Source organism: Oryctolagus cuniculus, chromosome 4 (assembly GCF_964237555.1).
Source record: "Oryctolagus cuniculus chromosome 4, mOryCun1.1, whole genome shotgun sequence".
NCBI lineage: Eukaryota > Metazoa > Chordata > Mammalia > Lagomorpha > Leporidae > Oryctolagus > Oryctolagus cuniculus.
In genome coordinates, this window is record NC_091435.1 from 18605934 (window position 1) to 18629026 (window position 23093).

Consider the following 23093-nt stretch of genomic DNA (forward strand, 5'->3'; position numbering starts at 1 on the left):
AAAACAAAAAGAACTATAGATCAATATCCCTGGTGAACATAAGTGCAAAAATCCTCAAGAAAATACTAGCTAATCAAACCAACAACACACCAAATTTCAATTTTATTTATTTCCACATCCTTGCATATATTTTCTTGATATGCAAGGATGGTTTAAAAATGCAAGTCAATAAATGATATACATCACATGAACAGGTTGAAGAATAAAACCATGTGTTTATCTCAATAGATGCAAAAAATTGATAAAATACAACATCCTTACATTGCAAAACCTTAAGCAAATTGGGAATAGAACAAACATACCTCAACATAGTAAAGCAATATCATGACAAATCCAGAGCAAACATCATATTGAGTGAAGATATGCTGGAAGCATTTCCATCAACATCCAGAATCAGACAAGGGTGCCATTTTAGGTATTAATTTTAAATATAGCTTTGGAAGTTTTAGCCAGAACTGTAAGACAAGAAAAATAAATTAACAAAAGATATAAATTAGAAAAGAGGAAGTCAAATTATCTTTGTTTGCAGATGACATGATTCTATAAATAGGGTAACTAAAATACTACACTAAGAGACTATTTGAACTCATAAGAGAGTTTGCTAAAGTTGCAGGATATACAATCAACACACTAAAGTCACAGCATTTATATACACAAACAATGTAATGACTGAGCGCTTGTAAGATCAGTACCATTCACAACTAAAGATATGAAACACCTATACAATGAAAATTAACAAATATTAAGGAAAGAAATAGAAGACACAAAAAATGGAAAAATTTTGCATGTTCATAGAATAGAAGAATTAATAACATGAAAATGTCCATGCTACCCACAGCAATTCTCATATACAATGTGATTCCAATCCAAATTGCAAAGATATTCTTCTCAGATCTAGAAAAAAAGATACAAAAAATCATTTGGAATCACAAGAGACCCCCAAATAGCTAAAGCAATCTTAAGTAACAACAAATCTGTAGGTTTAACAATACCACATTTCAAGTAAATGTACAAAGCATTTATAATCAAAACAGCTTAATATGGGCACAAAAATAGACATGCAGGCAAATCAAAGAGTTAGATATCCCAGAAATTAATTTATGCACCTACAAATAATTAATTTTAACAAATGAGCTAAAATAACTTTCTGGAAAAAGAAAAATTTCAATAAATGGTGGGTAAATTGGCTCTCTACACGAAGAACTGTTAACAAGACGCCTGTATATACTCTACAAAAATCACATCATAATGGATCAGAGAGCTGAACTTAAGACCTGAAACCCTCAAATTACTAGAAGAAAGCACAGAGGAATCAGTGCAAGACATTCACATAAGAGAAGACTTCTTGGAAAAGACACCAGAAGCACAGGGAATTAAAGTAGAAATAGACAAATGGGTTTACATAAAGCTAAGGAACTTCTGCACAGCAAAGAAAACCCTCAACGAAGTGAAGAAAGAACCAACAGAATGAGGGAAAATATTTGCAAACTGTTTCTGATAATGGATTAATACCCAGAATATAAGGAGCTCAAGAAACTCAACAACAGCACAATAAATAATCCTGTCTACAAATGGGCAAGGACTTGAACAGGCATTTTTTCAAAGGATAAATACAAGTGGAAAACAGGCACAGGTGAAAATGCTCAGGATCACTACCCATAAGGAAATGTAAAAAAGAAAAAAAAAAAAGGGCTGATGCCATGGCTCACTTGGTTAATCCTCATCCTGCGGTGCCAGCATCCCATATGGGCACCAGCTTCTAGTCCCAGTTGCTCCTCTTCCAGTCCAGCTCTCTGTTGTGGCCTGGGAATGCAGTGCAGGATGGCCCAAGTGTTTGGGCACCTGTATCCACATGGGAGAGCAGGAGGAAGCACCTGGCTCCTGGCTTTGGATCGGCTCAGCACCGACCATCTGGGAGGTGATCCAATGGAAGGGAGACCTCTCTCTCTCTTTTCCTTCTCTCTCTCTCTCTCTGTAAACTCTACCTGTCAAATAAATAAATAAATAAAAAAGAAAAAGAAAAACAACAATAAAAACACAATGAGGTTTCACCTCACCCCAGATAGAATGGCTATCAACCAAAAATCAAAAATAACAACGGCTGGTGAGGATGTGGAGAAAAAGTACCCTAATACACTATTAGTGGGAATGGAAACTAGCGCAACCATTGTGTAATACATTCTGGAGTTTCCTCAGAAATCTGGAAATGGATCTACCATATGACCCAGCCAATCCACTCCTGGGAATCTACCTAAAGGAAATTAAATCAGCATATGAGAGACTTATCAGTACTTCCATCTTTATAGCAGCTTGAATCTCAACAGCGAAGATGGAATCAACCCTATTGTCCATCAACTGATGAGTGGATAAAGAAATTATGGCGCATATACATGATGGAATACTAGTCAGCCATAAAAAGTAATGGAATTCTGTCTTTTGCAGGATAACATGAGACTTCTGGGACAGAGATGAAGGACAATTTTTACTCACAACAATGACAGTACTGTCATGTTTGTGCCTCAAATCTCACATAGCAGCACAAAAAGAGGATCATGTGGATGTTTGTAGAAGCAGTGGGCTGCATTACAGAAGAATGTTTCAAAGGAATCTTTTATAATGGGCACTAAGCATACATTTTCTTTGCTCTGATTGGAAAGGGGATCTCTATTTACCAACTGTTTTCTACACAAAGATCCTTGAAATTACAGACCAGAAAAGCAGTCAGTGCCTCTACTCGCAAACATATGTTACATTCATTCTAGCAGGAATTTCTTCCCTCTTTATTTAATTAACTCAACTCAAATTTCAAATTTGAACTCAAATGCCATCTACTCTGACTAATCTTGCCTGATTTTAAGTCTTCCTCTTTAGATCTCTATTAAAATTCTGCTATTTTAATTAAAACAGGGGTCATCAAAATTTGATGCAAATACATTTGATGAAAAAAAATGAATTCCAAAAAAAATTTTACCAAAATATGCATATTTTAATTCTATTTTCCATTATCTTTTTGAAGTATCCCCATATCTACTTATAAGCTTCATATACACTGTATCACATAGTATGTATTCTTTTGTATCTTGCTTCTTTGGAAATTTAGCTAATATTTTTTCTATATGAAAATGACTTCATTGTCAAACAGTATCAGAATTTACTAATGATAGATTATTTTTCCACTTTGGAGCTATTACTAGTAATTCTGCAACAAACATTCTTGTACATTTATTTTAGTGAACTTATCTACATATTTTAACACATTTTCCCACAATCTGTGGAGTCACTGGATCATTACTGCTGTGTTGAACTTAAGCAATATTACCAATCTTCCAAATGCTTTATACTGACATACATTCCAGAACAGTGTACCATATTGCTTCGGTGGAAAGTTTCAAAAGTGGAACAATGTGAATTCTGGAGCCAGTTTGGCACAGTTGACAGCTTGGGACACCTACATCACATATCAAAGTGCATGGGTTTGAGTCCCTGCCCTGTTTCTTCTTCCAATTTGCTGCTAATTTGCACCCTTGGAGGCTGCTAATAATGGCATGAGGGCTCATTACTTGAGTCCCTGCCATTACCATGGGAGGACTGAATTAGTTCTGGGCTCTGGGCTTCCGCCTAGTCCAGCCCCTGTTGTTGCAGGCATTTGTTGAGTGAACCTTCAGATGGAAGGTCTCTCTTCGTGTCTGTCTCTTTCTCTGTGTTTGTGTTTCTAATAAAACTAAGGTATGTAAATGATTTTAAATGGTGTATGGTGCTGATGGGTCTCAACAGTTTAAGCCACCACTTGGGACACAGACACCCCATATCAGAGCACTGGTTTGAACTACAGTTCTCAAATCCTGACCCAGGTTTGCTAAAGTAGCAGAGGACAAGTACCTGGGCCTCCAAAGCCATGTGGGAGAACCAGAGAGACCAGGCTCCTGGCTTTGGCCAGGTTCTGGTCACTTGGGGAAGGAACCAGAGAATTTGGAAGTTTTTTTCTCTCTCCTCTACCACCCCACAATGGTCACACAACTCTGACTTTCAAATAAATAAAATAAATTATTTTGTTTTAAAAAGGGAAGCTGTGGACTATAAGATTTAAAAAAGAATGATGTGATTTTTCTCCTCTATGGAGTATAATTCACAAGCATAGTTCTCTGGGCCAGGAGTTTTAAAATCTATTTATTCAACATAAGGAGAGCAATTTAATCTTCTCTTCTTTTGTTTTGCACTGCAAATTGTGCTTTTTAGAAATTTATTTGTTTTTATTTAGTTCTCGAAGCCATCAATGCAAATTAAATTAATGAACATAATTGCTAGATAACATTAAATTAATTAGTTAAATTAATTAATATAATTGAATTGATGAATGTAAATTAAATTTTATTGTTAACATTTTTATTGCTTTTTAATATTCATAGTTGAATCTTTTCATTTCTGATATCACCAATTTGATTCTTTCTCTCGTTCTACCTGATCAAAAATTTTATCAACTGTTCAATAAACCTTTTGAAATAAAGGACCACAGCATAATCCACAAATTCATGGAGTCAGGGTATCTGACCCAGAGGCAAGCTGTGCCACTTGTGTAAATTGTGCCTGTGTTGCCCTGGAACTCTTCTTCAAAACAGGAATAATAGTAATGAGTTTTGTACTCCATGGTATTTCTTTGAATATTAAATGATTAACCCATATAAAGAACACGAAATACTACCTGATAAATACTAGGCAATTCTTTGACTTGATGTTATTATTCTTTGTCTGATGCTCCCCAGAAGGAAAATAAAGCACAAAATACCAAAACATCAATGATTTTTGAACATTCAAGAAGCTAGATCCCTAACACATCAATATTCTAAAGCTAAAATTCTCACCAGCATCATACCTGAGGTCCATAATTTATCCTTCAGGTACTCCTAATTTAATTTTTTTCTTGTGCTCTGAAAGGGGATCAAATGTCATGAGCTGAGGCTCATATGTATAGGTCATAGAACAAGCTCCTGGTGGGTGTTTGCCTGTAATATACTCCAGATTCCTGTTGCATCTCGCAAGTCTGTAATTTAATCTAGTAATGCACTGTGACTTACAAAAAAAAATGCTGGCATAATCTCAAGGAGACCAAATCTGGATATATACAACCCAAGAAAGAAATTATACTGTCTGCCCCCAGGGTAATGTTCTATGCACAGGAACACTAGAAGAAGGCTCAAAATGGGCAGATAAGCACACACTCACACACAGAGAAAGCAGCCAGTTAATACTAGACATTGTAGCAAACATTTGCTGATATCAGACAGACCTATGCCAGCTCTTGGCAATGCCAGCTGCCTTGAACTTTTGTAAATTATGCAACTTTGCCCAATCAGCTTTGACTTTTCTAAAATATGGATAATTTCTTTACTCTTTTTTTTTTTTTTTTTTTTTTTGACAGGCAGAGTGGACAGTGAGAGAGAGAGACAGAGAGAAAGGTCTTCCTTTTTTTTTTGCCATTGGTTCACCCTCCAATGGCCGCTGTGGCCAGCGCGCTGCGGCCAGCGCACTGCACTGATCCGGTGGCAGGAGCCAGGTGCTTCTCCTGGTCTCCCATGCGGGTGCAGGGCCCATGCACCTGGGCCATCCTCCACTGCACTCCCTGGCCACAGCAGAGAGCTGGCCTGGAAGAGGGGCAACCGGGACAGAATCCGGCTCCCCGACCGGGACTAGAACACAGTGTGCCGGCACCACAAGGCGGAGGATTAGCCTAATGAGCCTGAGCGCTGGCCTGTTGGATAATATCTTTACAAATCTCAATGTTTCATTGTACGTCTTCAGTGGGATAAGGTGTTTAAAACTCAGGCTGTGGTCTAGGTGAATCTGCAGGGAGGGGCTGGTGACCTAAGCTCCTCCACATCAACTCTCTCCCTGCCTACTTCTCAAGGGAGTTTCCAGTCTCATTCAAGAAAGAGGGTGAAGGCTTCTTCAGAGTTAGGTGTTTCCATCACAGCACAAATTCATGCAACTGCCATTAAACATCTATGCTCTTGTCCACCAATATTGAGATCTTTCTATCTCAGACCCATAACTTCAGATGTCAGTTTTACATTTACATTTAAATTTCTCGCTGCAATTTCAAAATCAGTAAGTTCCAAATCAATTTCTTATGAATTCTTCTCCTCTAAATCAGAATTACTTCCAAATATATCACTCTTAACAAACCCCAACAATTAATTTTCCAGTCAAGAAATACTGGGCTGTCATTTGGCACAACAATCATTTTAAAATGGTTGAAAAGCCAGATGGACATCTGCATGTCATTTTGGAGTTCCTGGATTTAAGTCCCAGCTCCTCTCCTGATCCGAGCTTCCTGCTAGTGCACACCCAAGGAGTCAGCAGGCAACACTTGGGTCCCTGCCATACCCATGAGCCACCTGGATTGAGTTTCCAGCTCCTGGCTTTGGCCTGACCCACCCCAGCAGTTATGAACATTTGAGGAGTGAAACAGTGGATGGAAGACATCTGTCTGTCTCTCTGTCTATCTCCTTGACTTTCAAATAAATAGAACCTTTTTCAAAAAATAAAAGAAATATTAAAATTTTTCCTATACTTCATTTTTCATTCTCAAAGTTTTTTCTAAATATTGTACAAGCAATAATTTCATCCATCTTATCTTTCCTTTGTTATAATCATAAACTTCCTGTATTAGTATTATAAATGTGAATTCATTTAACACCTGCTATCCCAGGAACTCTGTCAGTTTCAGAGACATAATTATAATCCAAACAATAATTAATAGCTATACGGTGTTTACTATGTGTTGTAAACTCCAGGAGTTTCACATAAACACACACATTTCTCACCAAAAATTAAATATTTTGGATAAAAAGGCAAGGAGCCACACACATAGAGTAAGTTGTCCAGAGCTATGCACTAGAACTGGGACTTGAACTTTGTTTCTGGCTCAAAAATTCATGTTCTCAGCCAGTAGACTCTAAGTTTTTACATTGTAGAAATGGAATATATTCAAGAGTAAATGATTTTATAGGTACAAATAGAGTTACAAGCTGTGATAATTGTAAGAAGGAAGAAAGAAATCCAGTGATTATTTTAACTGTCTTTTGAAGAAGTAAAGAAGAATGAACAGGACTTATGCTTTCCAGGCAGACAGCACACTGCAAGCAAGGAAAAGCAGGACACTGTGGGGAATAGAAAGACTGATCACATGGCTATAGCCGAGAAGTGGAGAGCTATGCAAACATGGTTGGACAGCTACAAACAGGCAAATTCAGTGTCTCTTCTGAAGCTGTTATAAACCTTAATAAAATTATATTTTTATGCCAAGGGTAATTTTCATAAATAATTTTATGTACCACCTCGACTGGGTTACCAGATACCTACTAAGACATTATTTCTGGGTAATTGCAGAAGGGATTAGCATTTGAGTCTGTAAAGAACACCTGCGCTCACAAGCATCATCTAATCCATTGAGATCCTAAGGAGAACAAAAATGTGGAAGAAGGTGAATTGGGTTTCTGATCTTAAGCTGAAACACCTATTTCCCCTGTCTTCAGATAACAGTGCCCACCAGTTCTTAGGCCTTTCAACTTGGACTGAATTAAACACTAGCTTTTTGATTCTCTAGTTTGCATATTAACATATTACCATGGCACTACCTACCCTCGGTAATCACATCAGTAGATTTCTTTTTTTTTTTTTTTTTATTTTAAAGAGAGTGGGAGATACAGAGAAGAAGATGTTGCATCTGCTTGTTCACTCCCCAAATGGCAGCAACAGAAGTTGGACCGATCCGAAGCCAGGAGCCAGGGGCTTCTTCTGCAATTCCCACCTGGGTGCAAGGGTCCAAGCATTTGGGCCATCTTCTAATGCTTTCTCAGGCCGTAACAGAGAGCTAGATCAGAATAAGAACAGCTGGGACTAGAACCAGCACCCATATGGGATGCCACCACCGCAGGCAAAGGATTACCCTACTGAGCCACAGTGACAGCCCCACCTGTCAATTTCTGTAATAAATCCATCACTGTATTCCATTCCCTATATTAGGGGAACTCTAATACAACTACAAACATTTCTTTCATACAAAGAAATGACATCATTTATTTAAATGTTAATATCTACAAGCAACTATGTACATGTAGCATAGATTAAAGAAATATCATGGGCGTGGGTAGAACAATAGGAAGCCAATGAAGCCATCAAATGAGACTAGTTTGGCTAACATAATGCTGATGGAACAGATGGAGAGAAAAATATGAATTAAAGTAATTTAGAGGGGCCAGCACTCTGCAGTGCCGGGATCCCATATGGGTGCCGGTTCAAGTCCTTGCTGCTCTTCGTCCAATCCAGCTCTCTGCTATGGCCTGGGAAAGTAGTAGAAGATGGTCCAAGTCTCTGGGCCCCTGCACCCATGTGGGAGACACGGAAGAAGCTCCTGGCTCCTGGCTTCCGATCGGCACAGCTCCTGCCATTGCGGCCAATTGGAAAGTGAACCATCAGATGCAAGACCTCTCTCTCTCTCTCTCTCTCTCTCTGCCTCTCCTCTCTCTCTCTGTGCAACTCTGACTTTCAAATAAATAAATAAATAAATGCATTTTAAAGAAAAAGAAATTTAGAAGGCAAAGACAGTAGAACTTGATATATTAGATATAGGATATAAGATAGTGTGGTATCAGGTGTAATGTCTGGCTTTTATTCTGTAGAAACTCCTTCATGGAATTAGAGAATCCTGTCTGAATGGATCTAAGTTTGGAAGCTATGATCTGGAGTTCAACTCTATATGCACTGGACTTGTAATTTTTAGCTAGCCAAGTTGCAAAATACAGTGTTGGATTATGTGAGCTGGTCATAAAAATTTAAGAATATTTTCAATGTTAACCTTTGTGTTCATGATAAAGGTGGATAATGTGGAAGATCCAAGTCTTGTTTACTGTAAAACCAGAAGGAATATGTAAAGAAGTTCCATAAAGCACCTGTTTGGGAGAATGCAGAAGGAAAGATCCATTATACCTCTAATACAGCCCTTTATTTATTTGACTATGAGTACAAGTCATTTGCATTAAAATGAAAATGAAACAAGACTGACTTGTGGAGGATGACTGTTGAGATTAGGGAAGAGGAGATCTTCCTGCACGTGTCTATACTCATTCATCTGATTTCAGCTCACTCTCTTGGCTATTTATACTCCATGACGCTGTTGATGTTACTTGCGTTCAACATTCTTGTCAAAATTTCACCTATCCTGCATGCTGTTATTCATTTTCTACTACTGAGTGTATGTTTTAATAAAATGTCATAACAATGTTTAATATAATAATCATGCTTAGATAAAAATAACAATCTAAAGGGAATAGTAATATAGCAATGTCTTTCTTAAGTCACATTTTATTTGCTGATCTGGAAATCATAGAAATTTCTAACTCATGAGGAAGCATTTGACAGCAAACAAAACTCACTGTCTTCTTTTTCCTATTAAAATTTATTGCTAAGACTTAAGAATTTTCAAGAATATTTTTAATAATTAAATTACTTATTTATGAAGTAGAGAGAAAAGACATCCCATCTACCAGTTCACTCCTCAAATGCCTACAACAGCCCAGGTTGGGCCAGACTGCAGCACAGAACCAAGAACCCAATCCAGGTCCACCACATGGATGGGAAGCACCCATCTACTTAAGCATTTACCTACTGTTTCTCTAGATGTGCATTAGCAGGAAGCTGAACTGGGATTGGATATGGGATTTGAACCCCGGAACTCTGATAAAGGATGCAGGCATCTTAACTGCTATGACAAATGCTGGCTAGCAAAAAAAAAAAAAAAAAAAAAAAAAAAAAAAAAAAAAAAAAAAAAAAATTCTTATAGAAGAAAACCCCATTCAAATATGTTTAATTTCTCTCCAGTCATGGTTATTTTACAACAAACAGAACAAATGCCAGCATAGACAGAAGAGCAGATGCTACAAAGAGCAAAGGGAATCCTTGCAGTAACAGAAAAGCAATTACACCAGACTGGATACCCGAGATTTCCCTGCATGTCTGACAGTGCCTGACTCAGGAGTGTAAAACGCGCTTGTCTCTAAGACAGTTTCTATCACAAATCTGTCGCATTTCAGGCCCACATGAACTGGTTGACTAAGTTCCTTTGTCTGGTTCATCTCTTACATACATAAAAATGAGCACATGGAATAAATTCAGAACTTACTCTCTTCACAACAAAGCAAAAAATGGGGGAAAACAAGAGAGATTATATCTTTCACTTTTCCTCAAAGATCACATAGGGAAGGAAAACAAAAAATATCAATTTTCTTTAACACACATTACAGAGAATGTTCAGAGACATGGATTCAACAAAATTTTTGTTGAGCAGATATTGTGCTGAGCAATCTAGTTTTTTTCCCTCACAGCTACTCCCCCTTGGCTGTAAACAGCATGTTAAAATCATCATCATTTTTTGTTTGTTTGTTTTTTGACAGGCAGAGTGGACAGTGAGAGAGAAAGAGACAGAGAGCAAGGTCTTCCTTTGCCGTTGGTTCACCCTCCATGGCTGCCGCGGCCAGCGCGCTGCGGCCAGCGCACTGCGCTGATCCGAAGCCAGGAGCCAGGTACTTCTCCTGGTCTCCCATGCAGGTGCAGGGCCCAAGCACTTGGGCCATCCTCCACTGCACTCCCTGGCCACAGCAGAGAGCTGGGCAGGAAGAGGGGCAACAGGGACAGAAACCGGCACCCTGACGGGGACTAGAACCCTGTGTGCCAGCGCCACAGGCAGAGGATTAGCCTATTGAGCCACGGCGCCGGCCAAAATCATCATCATTTTAAGAATATTTAGATAAAAACTTCTAATGATAAAAGCCAAAACTGATAGCAGTTTCAGTGATCCACCTTCAACATATAAATCCAATTAAAATGAACATAGTTTGGCAATGTTCACATACATGATCAGGGCTCCTTTTCTGTATCATAAGATTTTCAAGTACATAGTCTGAGTGAGTAGAAAATATAGAAAGAAATTAAAAAAGCAAACTCAAAGGCACATTTTTATTGCTGTTGATACTATTGCTTTTGCTACTGCTTATGTTTCTATAGTCATTATTCTGTTAATCATTTTATGCTAAATACCAGGATTGTTAAAATACATGTCTCTGTATTGACCAGGATGAAAAAATAAAAGCATCCACTATAATCAGATCTGGTGGAAAAACTCCATCTAAAAGGTCTATATATATCTAAATGCATCTGAGTACAATTTCAAGCAATTTTGGATATCAAAAAGAGTATAAAGGATAATTGACTTTTTAACCTTAAGGTAGTAAGAATGACTACATGAGCATATGATAGAGAAAGAGAAACAGTACAGGAAAAACACAAAGAAAGGGGATATCACCTGCGAGATTATTTAGCAGATAATTTGAGTGAGCTATTTGCTAAAACCTTAGCAGACAGGCGATGTGCCTAATGGACCCAAAGTTGCAGTCAATTATGCTTAAAAAGACATCTTAGAGTGCATTTCTCTCCCATTCAAAATGCAGTACCATGATCAAAGTGATAAGGGAAGATCTAATTTCACATTCAAAACAAACTCATATTAGTTGACAGAAAATTCAGATCAGTGGAAAGGAAGCCATTAGCCAACCTGAAATAGGAATTATCTTTTTATAATTGCCATACAAACTCAAAGATGGCCTAGCCCAGTGGGAAGATCTTTGAACATGAAAGAAGGAGACTGGGTTTGGTCTCTGGGCAAATAACTTAAATCTTAATGTTGTAACTTTAATACTATATATTGAGTGTTTTCTATGAGGATAATTTTATACATTGATATAATTCTCACAGTAACAATATGACACAAACCATGTTATCCCTTTTTAAAGATTTATTTATTTGAAAGGCAAACCAACAGAGAGAGAGAGAGAGAGAGATCAATCTGCTTTACTTTCCAAATGACAACAGCAGACTGGGCTGGGTCAGGAAGAAGCCAGGAGCCAGAAACTCCAGCCAGGTCTCCCACATGAGTGGCAGGGACTCAAATACTTTGGTCATCTTCTGCTACCTCTCCAGGGGCCTTAGCAAAAAGTTATAGGAAGTAGAAAAGCCAGGACTCACAATGGCACTTCAATATGGAATGCTGCTAAGCAGTGATTTAACCATCTTTGCCACACCAGCCCCTCACCATGTTATCTTTAATTATCTCTCTATATTTATATATTGTAATTTAGTCAATCACCTCTTATTGGCAAAACTAAGATAGAAGAAGTTGAATAACTGTAAATTAGTAAAGCTAGAAATGTGCAAAGTCAAAATGACTCTGACTTACTAGAAAGTTTTGCACTTACGCATGTGCACCAACACAGATATTTAATAAGGTATATATGTAAAAGATAATACAGACAAAATATGTTATCTGCTTAAAACCATATGTGGTGGAGTAGTTAGATAATAAAATCTTTTTAAATAATGCTCATGTTGTTTTAGTATTCTGTAGGAAGGAACAGAGAGTACACATACAAAACACTTCACATATTCCTACGTAATTGTTGTTGAAAAGAAAACAAATTTCTGCTTGATTAATGAGCTATCTTCTTCCTTGAATGCTACTTTTACTTAAAAGAAAGACTGCTGGGTGAACTATGGTTATTTATGCTAGGATATTTAGGAGATAATTTCTCAGAAATAAATTGAGACTGTAACTCAACTGAAAACAACAGGCATTATTTATTAAAATCCAAATTTCCAGGTGAAAATTAGAACTTTAAGAATTAGTATCCATTACAGTGAGTTTGACTTCGGATGAGATCAGTGGTGAAATTAATGATGGCTGTTTTTTTGGTACTGTATAATGAAATGTCCCAACATTTGGGAAATTTGCCTAACTTAAGGAACTAATAGTATTCAAACGATCAACACATGATGTTACAAAATTATGCATGAGTAAATAAATCATTGGAGGTGCAAGATAAATGAATGGATTTTAAGGAAACATAGAATAAAATGTTAATTGATAAGGTTTCAGATTTCAGATTGCAACTATCCTTTATGAAATGAACACTTCCTAATTTTATAATATCAAAGAATATTCACAAACATCAAAGAGCATAATTAAAATATTGCTTTCCTTTCCAACTACATATCTCTGTGAGGCATATTTTCTTCAAATACTCTAATAAAATCAATATATTGACAAACTAAACACAGAAAGATTTGAAGATTTCAGGCTCTTTCTATTAAACTCATTTTGGGTATTTGAAAATATGTAATTGAATACCACCTCTTCCCCACCCAGCCTTTTTTCTTTTGAGAATGGCATTGTGTATTTATCTTTTTAATTTATTTATTTTCATTTATGTGAATGATAAAGAAAGGTAAGGATTTTCCATCCACTGGCTCACTCCCCAACGCCCAAAATAATCCAGGTTTCTCACATGACTGGCAGGTCCCAACTACTTCAGACATCATCCGCTGACTTCCAGCGTGCGCATCAGCAGAAAACTGGAGTCAGAAGTGGAGCTGAGATAAAAACCCAGAAACTCCAATGTGGGATGTAGGTGTCCCAAGTGATGTCTTGACCATTTCACCAAACATTCAAACTTATAGATGCTTTTTTTTCACCTCTCAGTTTTAATTTCTAAATTGAGAATATTGATACATAAAATCCACACAAAATAAAAGCACTATGATGTCCTCATTAATTTTAAAGACTGTGATAGTTTTGGGAACAGTTTTTGTTATGACAGTACCTAATTATAGTAAACTGCTTAGCCTCAAATCCACAACAAATTGATAGTTAAATGTAAACTACTAATTGGAGGTAGCTCTCTGATCTGCCTATTGTACACGAGGAAATCAAGGTAAGATACACACCCATTGAATAATGAATCTTGTTTGGTGCATAAAGATTTAAGCTAAAGATAATTCAGTTTCTTTTGAACCAAGTACTTATTAGGAGTACATATCGGAGCCAGGAGAGATGATTGAAAATAAGAAATAGGCAAGTGAGATATAATTAATCAATCAAGAATCAAGTCTATTTTAGTTGTTTTGCAGATCCTTACAAATCCATTTGGCAGGCTACCTCATCATGTGCAACTCCCATGAATTCATCAGAGCAGCTGAGTAGTTAGTCTTTGCAGCTGCATAGTGAGGCTTTAAAGCACTGAAATTTAATAAATATAATTTGAACTGAGTACAGTATTATGCAATATATCTGTGACAAAACCACCCAAAAGAAAATTCAAAGTTGTTTTCATTTTTGAAACAAATTTGTCAAATTTTGAGCATCCTGTGACTATAACCTTGAGTCAAAAAGGCATAGAATTTGTTATATTTTTAAAATTTCATTCAGGAAAGCACATAGATGTAGTAATTATATTATGTAGAGCTTGTATTCCATGAATTGTAATGAAAACATAAGTGGTAGGAAAAACATAGCAAAGAGAATGCACAAGTTGAAACTTGACCAAAGTTAATTTCTAGAAATACAGAATTATTCATTTATTTCCAAGATCCCTTTCCTCAGTGTTTGTTAGAATATTTTAATTTAATTATATTTGAGATTGCAAAACTTAAAAGGTACAGCCTTTAAAGTATGACTCCGGGTTTGATTTCTTTGAACATCAATAAATGTTAAATATTATGATTACAATTTAAAGTGCATATACTATTTTCCACAGCAATTTCTTTTTTTAGAAAACTTTTATTTAATAAATATAAATTTCAAAAGTACAACTTTTGGATTATAGCAGTTTTTCCCCCCATAACCACCCTCCCACCCACAACCATCCCATCTCCTACGCCCTCTCCCATCCCATTCTTCATTAAGAATCATTTTCAATTATCTTTATATACAGAAGATCAACTTAGTATATACTAAGTAAAAATTTTAACAGTTTGCACTCACACAGACACAAAAAGTATAGAGTATTGTTTGAAGACTGGTTTCACCATTAATTTGTATAGTGCAACACATCGTATGATGTCTGGCACATAGCTCAACTTTTCTAAGCTTTGAGATTTGCAATTGTGATGCACAGAGGATAAATCCACCTACCCAGAGTTGCCATGAGACCTCAAGTATAGAATGTTCAGAAAGCATCTCACCACATCGCAGTTTTGTTCTCTGAAAACCAATAACTTGCAAACATCAAAAGAAAAAGAAAACAAAACAAAACAAAAAAAGTCTTGTGTCAACTCTCTAACTAAAATTCTGTAATTGGCAAATATGTGCAGAGAATGTTAAACTATTTGTAAATTTTCTGATATGACTTTCCAAAATTACATTATTTAAAAGAAAAACAAGCTTTTCGGCCGGAGCCGCCATCTTCCAGTAATTCGCCAAGATGACGAACACAAAGGGAAAGAGGCGAGGTACCCGGTACATGTTCTCCAGGCCTTTCAGAAAACATGGAGTTGTTCCTTTGGCCACATACATGCGCATTTACAAGAAAGGTGACATTGTGGACATCAAGGGAATGGGTACTGTTCAAAAAGGAATGCCCCATAAATGTTACCATGGAAAAACTGGAAGAGTCTACAATGTTACCCAGCATGCTGTTGGCATTGTTGTAAACAAACAAGTGAAAGGCAAGATTCTTGCCAAGAGAATAAATGTGCGTATTGAACACATTAAGCACTCTAAGAGCAGAGATAGCTTCTTGAAACGTGTGAAGGAAAATGATCAGAAGAAGAAGGAAGCCAAAGAGAAGGGTACCTGGGTTCAACTAAAGCGTCAGCCTGCTCCACCCAGAGAAGCCCACTTTGTCAGAACCAATGGAAAGGAGCCTGAGTTGCTGGAACCCATTCCTTATGAATTCATGGCATGATAAATGTAAGATAAATAAATAAGACCTAATTGATTAAAAAAAAAAAAAGAAAAAAAAATAAAAAAAAATAAAAAAAAATAAAAAAAAAAAGAAAAACAAGCCCGCGTCGCGGCTCACTAGGCTAATCCTCCGCCTAGCGGCGCCGGCACACAGGGTTCTAGTCCCGGTTGGGGCGCCGGATTCTGTCCCGGTTGCCCCTCTTCCAGGCCAGCTCTCTGCTGTGTCCAGGGAGTGCAGTGGAGGATGGCCCAGGTGCTTGGGCCCTGCACCCCATGGGAGACCAGGAAAAGCACCTGGCTCCTGGCTCCTGCCATCAGATCAGCGCGGTGCGCCGGCCGCAGCGCGCCAGCCACGGCGGCCATTGGAGGGTGAACCAACGGCAAAAGGAAGACCTTTCTCTCTCTCTCTCTCTCTCTCTCACTGTCCACTCTGCCTGTCAAAAAAGAAAGAAAGAAAGAAAGAAAGAAAAAGAAAGAAAGAAAGAAAGAAAGAAAGAAAGAAAGAAAGAAAGAAAGAAAGAAAGAAAGAAAGAAGAAAAACGTGGGGCTGGCACTGTGGATCAGCAGGTTAACGCCCTGGCCTGAAACGCTGGCATCCCATAAGGGCGCTGGTTCGAGACCCAGCTGCTTTTCTTCCTATCCAGCTCTCTGCTGTGGCCTGGGAAAGCAGTAAAAGATGACCCAAGTGCTTGGGCCCGTGCACCGGCGTGGGAGACCTGGGGGAAGCTCCTGGCACCTGGCTTTGGATCGGCGCATCTCCAGCCATTGCAACCAATTGAGGAGCAAACCATCGGATGGAAGACCTCTCTCTCTCTCTCTGCCTCTCCCCTCTCTGTGTAACTCTGACTTTCAAATAAATAAATAAATCTTTCAAAGAAAAGAAAAGAAAAGAAAAACGTGGCTAGTAAGGTTCACACAGTTCACGATGTCTATCTCCTTACCTCATAATGATCTTGGTAAGATGCTGGCCAATATAAAATCATGACAAAGCTATTGCATGGGTGTGAACCATGAGCAAAACTCCACATCAAATATTTTTGGCTTCGTTACTTTCAGAGATCATTTTTTTTTGTTGTTTTCAAAACTCAATGACATTTCCACTGAACAATCTAGCCTGCTAGGCAATCATATCTTTTGTTAAGATAAGTAAACTTAATATTTTTATCAAAAACTGCTTGGTATTGTTAATTTAAAATTTCTTTTGATTTTAAGATCCTCTGTACACAGTATTAGTTTTAAACTTTCCTATATTAGATCCATATTATATTTTACCTGCTAGGCATTCAATAAAAGTTTCTGGTAAAAATATTTTTGTCATAAAAATAGAATGCTTTTTTTCCATACCCTTTTAAATTGGAAATGATTGTTTTCGCTTTAATGTGAAGGGAAAAAGAGTTAATAATCAAAATAAAAAGATCAAGTTATTTGTATGTGAATCCCATTTAATACCAACAGGGCACTGATTAAAATTTATTTGTTGTTAGTAAAACGAACACATTCCTACTTCTTTCTGGAGCTGGTCGGGAGGGAACAAAAGACAGCTCTTAAGTTCATGTTCTGGGAAACTTGATTTTTGTGACATTAATACTCATTTCATGGTAACATTTAAGTTTTCAGTCAGATTTCCCTTATAAAGGCAAACTATCAAATATATGTCAGAATTTATTTGCATTTTTGAGTGAGAGTGCTTTATAGAGTTAAATACTTATAGGAAAATGACAACATAACTTTTTTAGAACATTAATTAAAGACAGAATTAACAGGAAAATTCAATATCATGCTAATCTCATCTAATATGTCCCTCTAAGAAGTTAAAACCCTCTTATTTATTTACGTAGAGCTTATTGATTCTCTACTCTAAGCTATAAATTTAGCAAAATTAACTTCATTTACAAATTGGGATTTCATTGTAGTGTTGGTATTTAACAACCATATCAAGACTTATGTCATGTATAAGCATATAAGCTCAGTATGTAAGAAAATCCAATACTTTGTAATCCAGAGCTTATGACATAAACAACCAGATACAAGAAATGTGCTGTTCTGTCAGTTCAAGTTAGATGTCTAATATTAATCAAACATGGTAGTTTTTTTTTTTTTTAATTTACACCCAGTTACATTTTTAGAAGTGCTCTGATATAGCTTTGTACTATTACGAAACAAAAGTCTCAGCCACATGGTTGAAACTTGGTCCAAAAACAAATGAGTAACATCAAAAGCAAGCAAAAAATCATAACCAATGAATTAGAAAAAAAAAAAAGTCCAGAAACTTAAACAGAAACTTCTACACTAGTTGGAATTGTAAACATGAAATTAAGCATGGAACAGGTCATTATTTTAACTCTGTTAAATGCTAATATTTTGGAACAAAGGTTAATTCTGTATTTTCCCATAGGAGAGGCAGAGAATTCATGAGAAACAGGAGTATATTTAGCCACTTAGTGATCTCTGTAAAACTAAGAGCTATTGAATGTATAATCACACACAAATGAAGTAACTTCCTGTTTCTCTAAATTCCTCCCATTTGTTAAACATTTGCCTTAATAAAGCCTATGATAACTGATGCCATAAACAGGAGTGTCAATTTGTAAAGTCAACAACAGGAGTCACTGTGCACTTACTCCTCATGTAGGATCTCTGTCCTTAACGTGATGTACACTGAGGCTTAATGCTATAACGAGTACTCAAACAGTATATTTCACTTTGTGTCTCTATGGGGGTGCAAACGATTGAAATCTTTACTTAATGTACACTAAACTGATCTTCTGTAAAAAAAAAAAAGAAAAGAAAAAAAAAAAAAGAAATTATCAATTCCCAACTTGACTCTCACTGGGATTAAACATGACAATAGGTCTGATCTGATTTCATCATCATTTAAAAAAATCATCTATTATTTTTCACTTTATGTTTCTGTGTGGGAGCAAACTGTTGAAATACTTACTTAAGGTATACTAAGCTGATCTTCTGTATATTAAGATAATCGAAAATGAATCTTGATGTGAATGAAAGGGGAGAGGGAGTGGGAAAGGGGAGGGTTGTGGGTGGGAGGGACGGTATGGGGGGGGAAGCCATTGTAACACATGAGTCGTACTTTGGAAATTTATATTCATTAAATAAAAGATAAAAAAAAAAGCCTATGATATTTTGAGGGGGATTGCATTGAATCTGTAAATTGCTTTCAGCAGTATGGTCATTTTGCTTATATTAATTCTTTCAATCCATGAGCATGGAAGATTTTTCCATTTTCTTGTGTCTTATTTTTTTTAATGTATTGTAATTTTATCATAGAGATCTTTCACCTCCTTGGTTAAATGTATTCCAAGGTATTTAAAGTTTTGTAGCTATTGTGACTGATACTGATCTTACAAGTTCTTTCCCAGGCAACTTTACCAAACTTTCTTATGAGTTCCAAGAGAATCTAAGTGGAGTCTTTTGGTGGCCTTCGATATAGAATCATGACATCTGCATACAGAGATAATTTGATTTCTTTCTTCCAATTTATATTCTTTGATTTATTTTTCTTGCTTAATGGCTGTGTCTAAAACTTCCAGGACTATATTAAACAGCAATGGTTAAAGTGGGCATCCTTTTTAGGTTCAGGATCTTAGTGGAAATGGTTCCAATTTTTCCCATTCAATATGATACTGGCTGTGAGTTTATCATGAATTGCCTTGATTGTACTGAGGAATATTCCTTCTACACATAATTTACTTAAAGTTTTTATCATGAAAGCACATTATATTTTATTGAAGGGTTTCTCTACATCTATGGAGATAATGGTTTTTAATTCTTCAATTTGTTAATGTGATTTATAAAATTATTGATTTGCATATTTTAAACCATCCCTGCAAATCAGGAATAAATACCACTTGGTCCAGATGAATGCTCTCTGATGTGTTGTTGGATTCCAATAGCTAGCATTTTATTGAGGGTTTTTGCATCTCTGTTCATCAGTAATATTGGTCTATAATTCTCTTTCTTTGTCATATCTTTCTTCTCAGGTCTAGAAAAAAAATGTACATATGAAAATACTTGAGACCCTGAATAGCTAACACAAACCACAAAAACTAAATAGGAGGCATCACAATACTAGATTTCAGACATACTACAGGGCAGTTACAATCAGAAAAGCCTGGTACTGGCACAAAAATAGACATCTAGACCAATGGAATAAAATAGAAACTCCAGAAATTAATCCATCCATCTACAATCAACTAATATTTGACAAAGGATCCTGAATCAATTCTTGGAAAAAGATCAGTCTCTTCAACAAATTGTGTTGGGAAAATTTGATCTCCATGTGTGAAAATCCATGTGTGAAAATATGAAACAAGACCCATACCTTATACCTTAGACAAAAATCCACTCAAAATAGATCAATAATCTAAATCTTCCACCAACGTACTAGAATAGAACACTGGGGAAACTCTGTAAGATATTGGCATAAGCAAAGGCTTCTTTGAAAAGACCCCAGAAGCTTAAGGAATCAAATCCAAAACTGACAAATGGGATTACATAAAGCTGAGAAACTTCTGCGTTAACAAAAAAAAAAAAAAAAAAAAAAAAAAAAATACAGCTCAGCAAAGTGAAAAGGTAACCAACAGAATGGGAGGAAATATTTGAAAACTATGTAACTGATAATGAGTTAAAATCTAGAATTTATAAAGAACTCAAGAAACTCAGCAACAATACAGCAAACAATTCACTTAAGAAATGGGCAAAGGACCTGAACAGGCATTTTTTTCAAAAGAGGAAAGTCAAATGACCAATGGACACATGAAAAAATGTTCAGGATCACTTAGCCATCAAAGAAATGCAAATGAAACTACAATGAAGTTTCACCAAACCAATGTTAGAATGGCTCTCCCACAGAAATCAAAATATAGCAAATGTTGTTGAGAATGTGGGTGGAAAGGTTCCCTAATCCACTGCTGGTGGGAATGTATGAAGTGTATGAAGACACCTCAGAAATCTGAAATTACATATACCGTATGACCCAGCAATCCCACTCCTGGGAATTTACCCAAACAAAATGAAATCAGCACATAAAAGACCTATCAGTCTCCCATGTTTACTGCAGCTCAACTCACATTAACTAGGATATGGAGTCAACCCAGATGTCCATCAACGATAGCCAGATAAAGAAATTGTGGTATATATATAGTATGGAATACTACTCAACCATAAAAGAAAGAATGAAATTCTGTCTTTTCCAATAAAATGGATGTAACTGGAAACCATTATACTTAGTGAAATAAGCCAGTCTTGAAAAGACAAATACTGTATGTTTGAACTGATCTGTGGTAACTAGTAGAGTATCAAAAATGTAATGTATATGAGTGAAAATTGACATTTTGAGATTTGATGATTGTTTATAGCTCTTGACTCTACTGTTAAGGAACATTTTTTTGTCTTTACTTATTATTGAGTTAATCATATAAGTATAAAATAAACTGAAGGTAGATAATTATAAAAATTGAAAGAAGGAATGAGAAATGAAAGAAGACGGAAGGTGAGAGCAAGAGCGGGAGGGAGATTATAATGGGAAGTATCACTATGCTCTTAAATCTGTATATGAAATGTATGAAAATTGTTTACCTTAAAAAATGAGAAAATAGATGAGCGCCAGACCGGGCTTGGGATTGCTATTGGCAAATTCTTGTTTGATTAATTAATGAGTCATGCCATATATATATATATATATATATATATTTCCATAACCAGTTTCCTCTTTCCTTTTAACCCTGATTTCTCCTTGACTATTTAGGATCATAAAATATATTTTTAGCAAGTATTGTGGCACAGAAAATCAAGCTGCTGCTTGAGACATCTCTAGTGCATAGCAGAGTGCCCCGTTGGAAGCACAGAAATCTTCCACACGCTGCTTGACTTCTTAATGAATGCAAGAGCCAGGGTTGGTCCAGGCTGAAACCAGGAACCTGAGGCTCCATCCAGGTCACCTACATGGGTGTCAGGAAGCCATCATCTGCTGCCTACCCAGACGCATTAGCAGGAACCTGGATCAGTAGCAGAGCAGCCAAAACACAAGAACCAGCATTCTGATATGGGATGTCACAATCCAAAGTGGCAGCTTCACCCACTGCACCACAACACTGAAGGAATTTAAGATTTTTACCTGTAAAAGTATAAATAGGATTTTTTTGAAAAATATTTACAAATATTTATTTATTTATGTGAAGGTCAGAGAGAGAGAGAGAGAGGGCACTTCCATGTCCTGTTTCACTCCCTAGATTGCCACAATAACCGAGACTGTGCCAGGCGGAAGCCGAGCTCCAGGAACAGAGCAGCCAGAACACAAATTGGCTCCCACAGGGGATGCCTACATTACAGGCAGCAGCTTTACCAGCTGGACCACAACACCTGCCTCTAAATAAGATCTTGTACTCTAATATAATGTGGGTACTAGGATGAATGAAATAACGTATTCTTCACAGCAGAGTTATTCTGAATATACATGCATACAATCATATTTAATAGCACATACATTAAACATCATATCTGAATGTTATACCATATATAATCCCTATAAAACTAATTTTTTTCACAACAAATTATTTTAAAACACAACACAAATTTTTATGCATATGTTGTCTTCTTTAAAAATATATATTTAATTTAAGTGAAAGGCAAAGTTAGAGAGAGGGAGAGAGGGAGAGACAGAGAGGTCATCCTGGCTTTGGATGGACCAAGCTCTGGCAGATCTGGCCAGCTGTAGAGTGAACCAGCAGATAGAAGATCTCCCGCAGCAGAGGGTTGTTGAAAGGTTATTTTATCTGGCAACAAACTTCGAGGCTTTTTCACAACATTGACAGCATCCTGGGTGACTTTATAGGCCCCATTTAAGTCAACAGCAGGAAGCTAGAATTGGGAGCTGAACTTAGGCTCAAAGCCAGGTACTCTGATTGGGGACATGGGAATCTTTACCTCTAGGTCAGTCTCCTATCCCCATGGAAAAGGGAATTATTATTTCAATTTTATTTTCTTTTAAAAATAATAATGAATTTTTTTATGTTTTTATTTTTTGTACACTTAAAAAGCAAAGAGAGAGAGACAGAGTTAGGTTGGACAAGGAGAAAGCCAGGACCCTGGAATGCCATCCAGAATTTACATATGTGTTACAGGGACCCAGGCATTTTAGACATCATCTGCCATGTCCCAGGGTGCAATGGCATGAAACCAGGTCAGATGTATAGCAGCCAGGACTCAAATCAGCACTCTAATATAAGAGACCTGTGTCCAAAACAATGGCTTAACCCAATATGCCAAAACTCCTGGCCCATTATGA

The 23093-nt window shown here is 36.7% G+C and overlaps 1 protein-coding gene and 1 long non-coding RNA gene across 2 annotated transcripts in view; one reads left to right on the forward strand and one right to left on the reverse strand.

Moving 5' to 3' along the window:
- Positions 1 to 307: 307 nt before the first annotated feature.
- LOC138849247 (uncharacterized) overlaps positions 308 to 23093 on the reverse strand; it is a 57254-nt gene continuing 34468 nt past the window's right edge. Inside the window, exons 4-5 of the long non-coding RNA XR_011387754.1 lie at positions 837 to 894; positions 308 to 455 (exon numbers count right to left, since the gene is read on the reverse strand). This is a non-coding gene — a long non-coding RNA (uncharacterized lncRNA). The remainder of the gene's footprint in view (positions 456 to 836; positions 895 to 23093) is intronic.
- Positions 15261 to 15884, forward strand: LOC138843260 (large ribosomal subunit protein eL21). The gene has a single exon (XM_070071900.1). It carries the CDS (start codon positions 15306 to 15308, stop codon positions 15786 to 15788), a length of 483 nt encoding a protein of 160 aa, XP_069928001.1. The 5' UTR covers positions 15261 to 15305; the 3' UTR covers positions 15789 to 15884.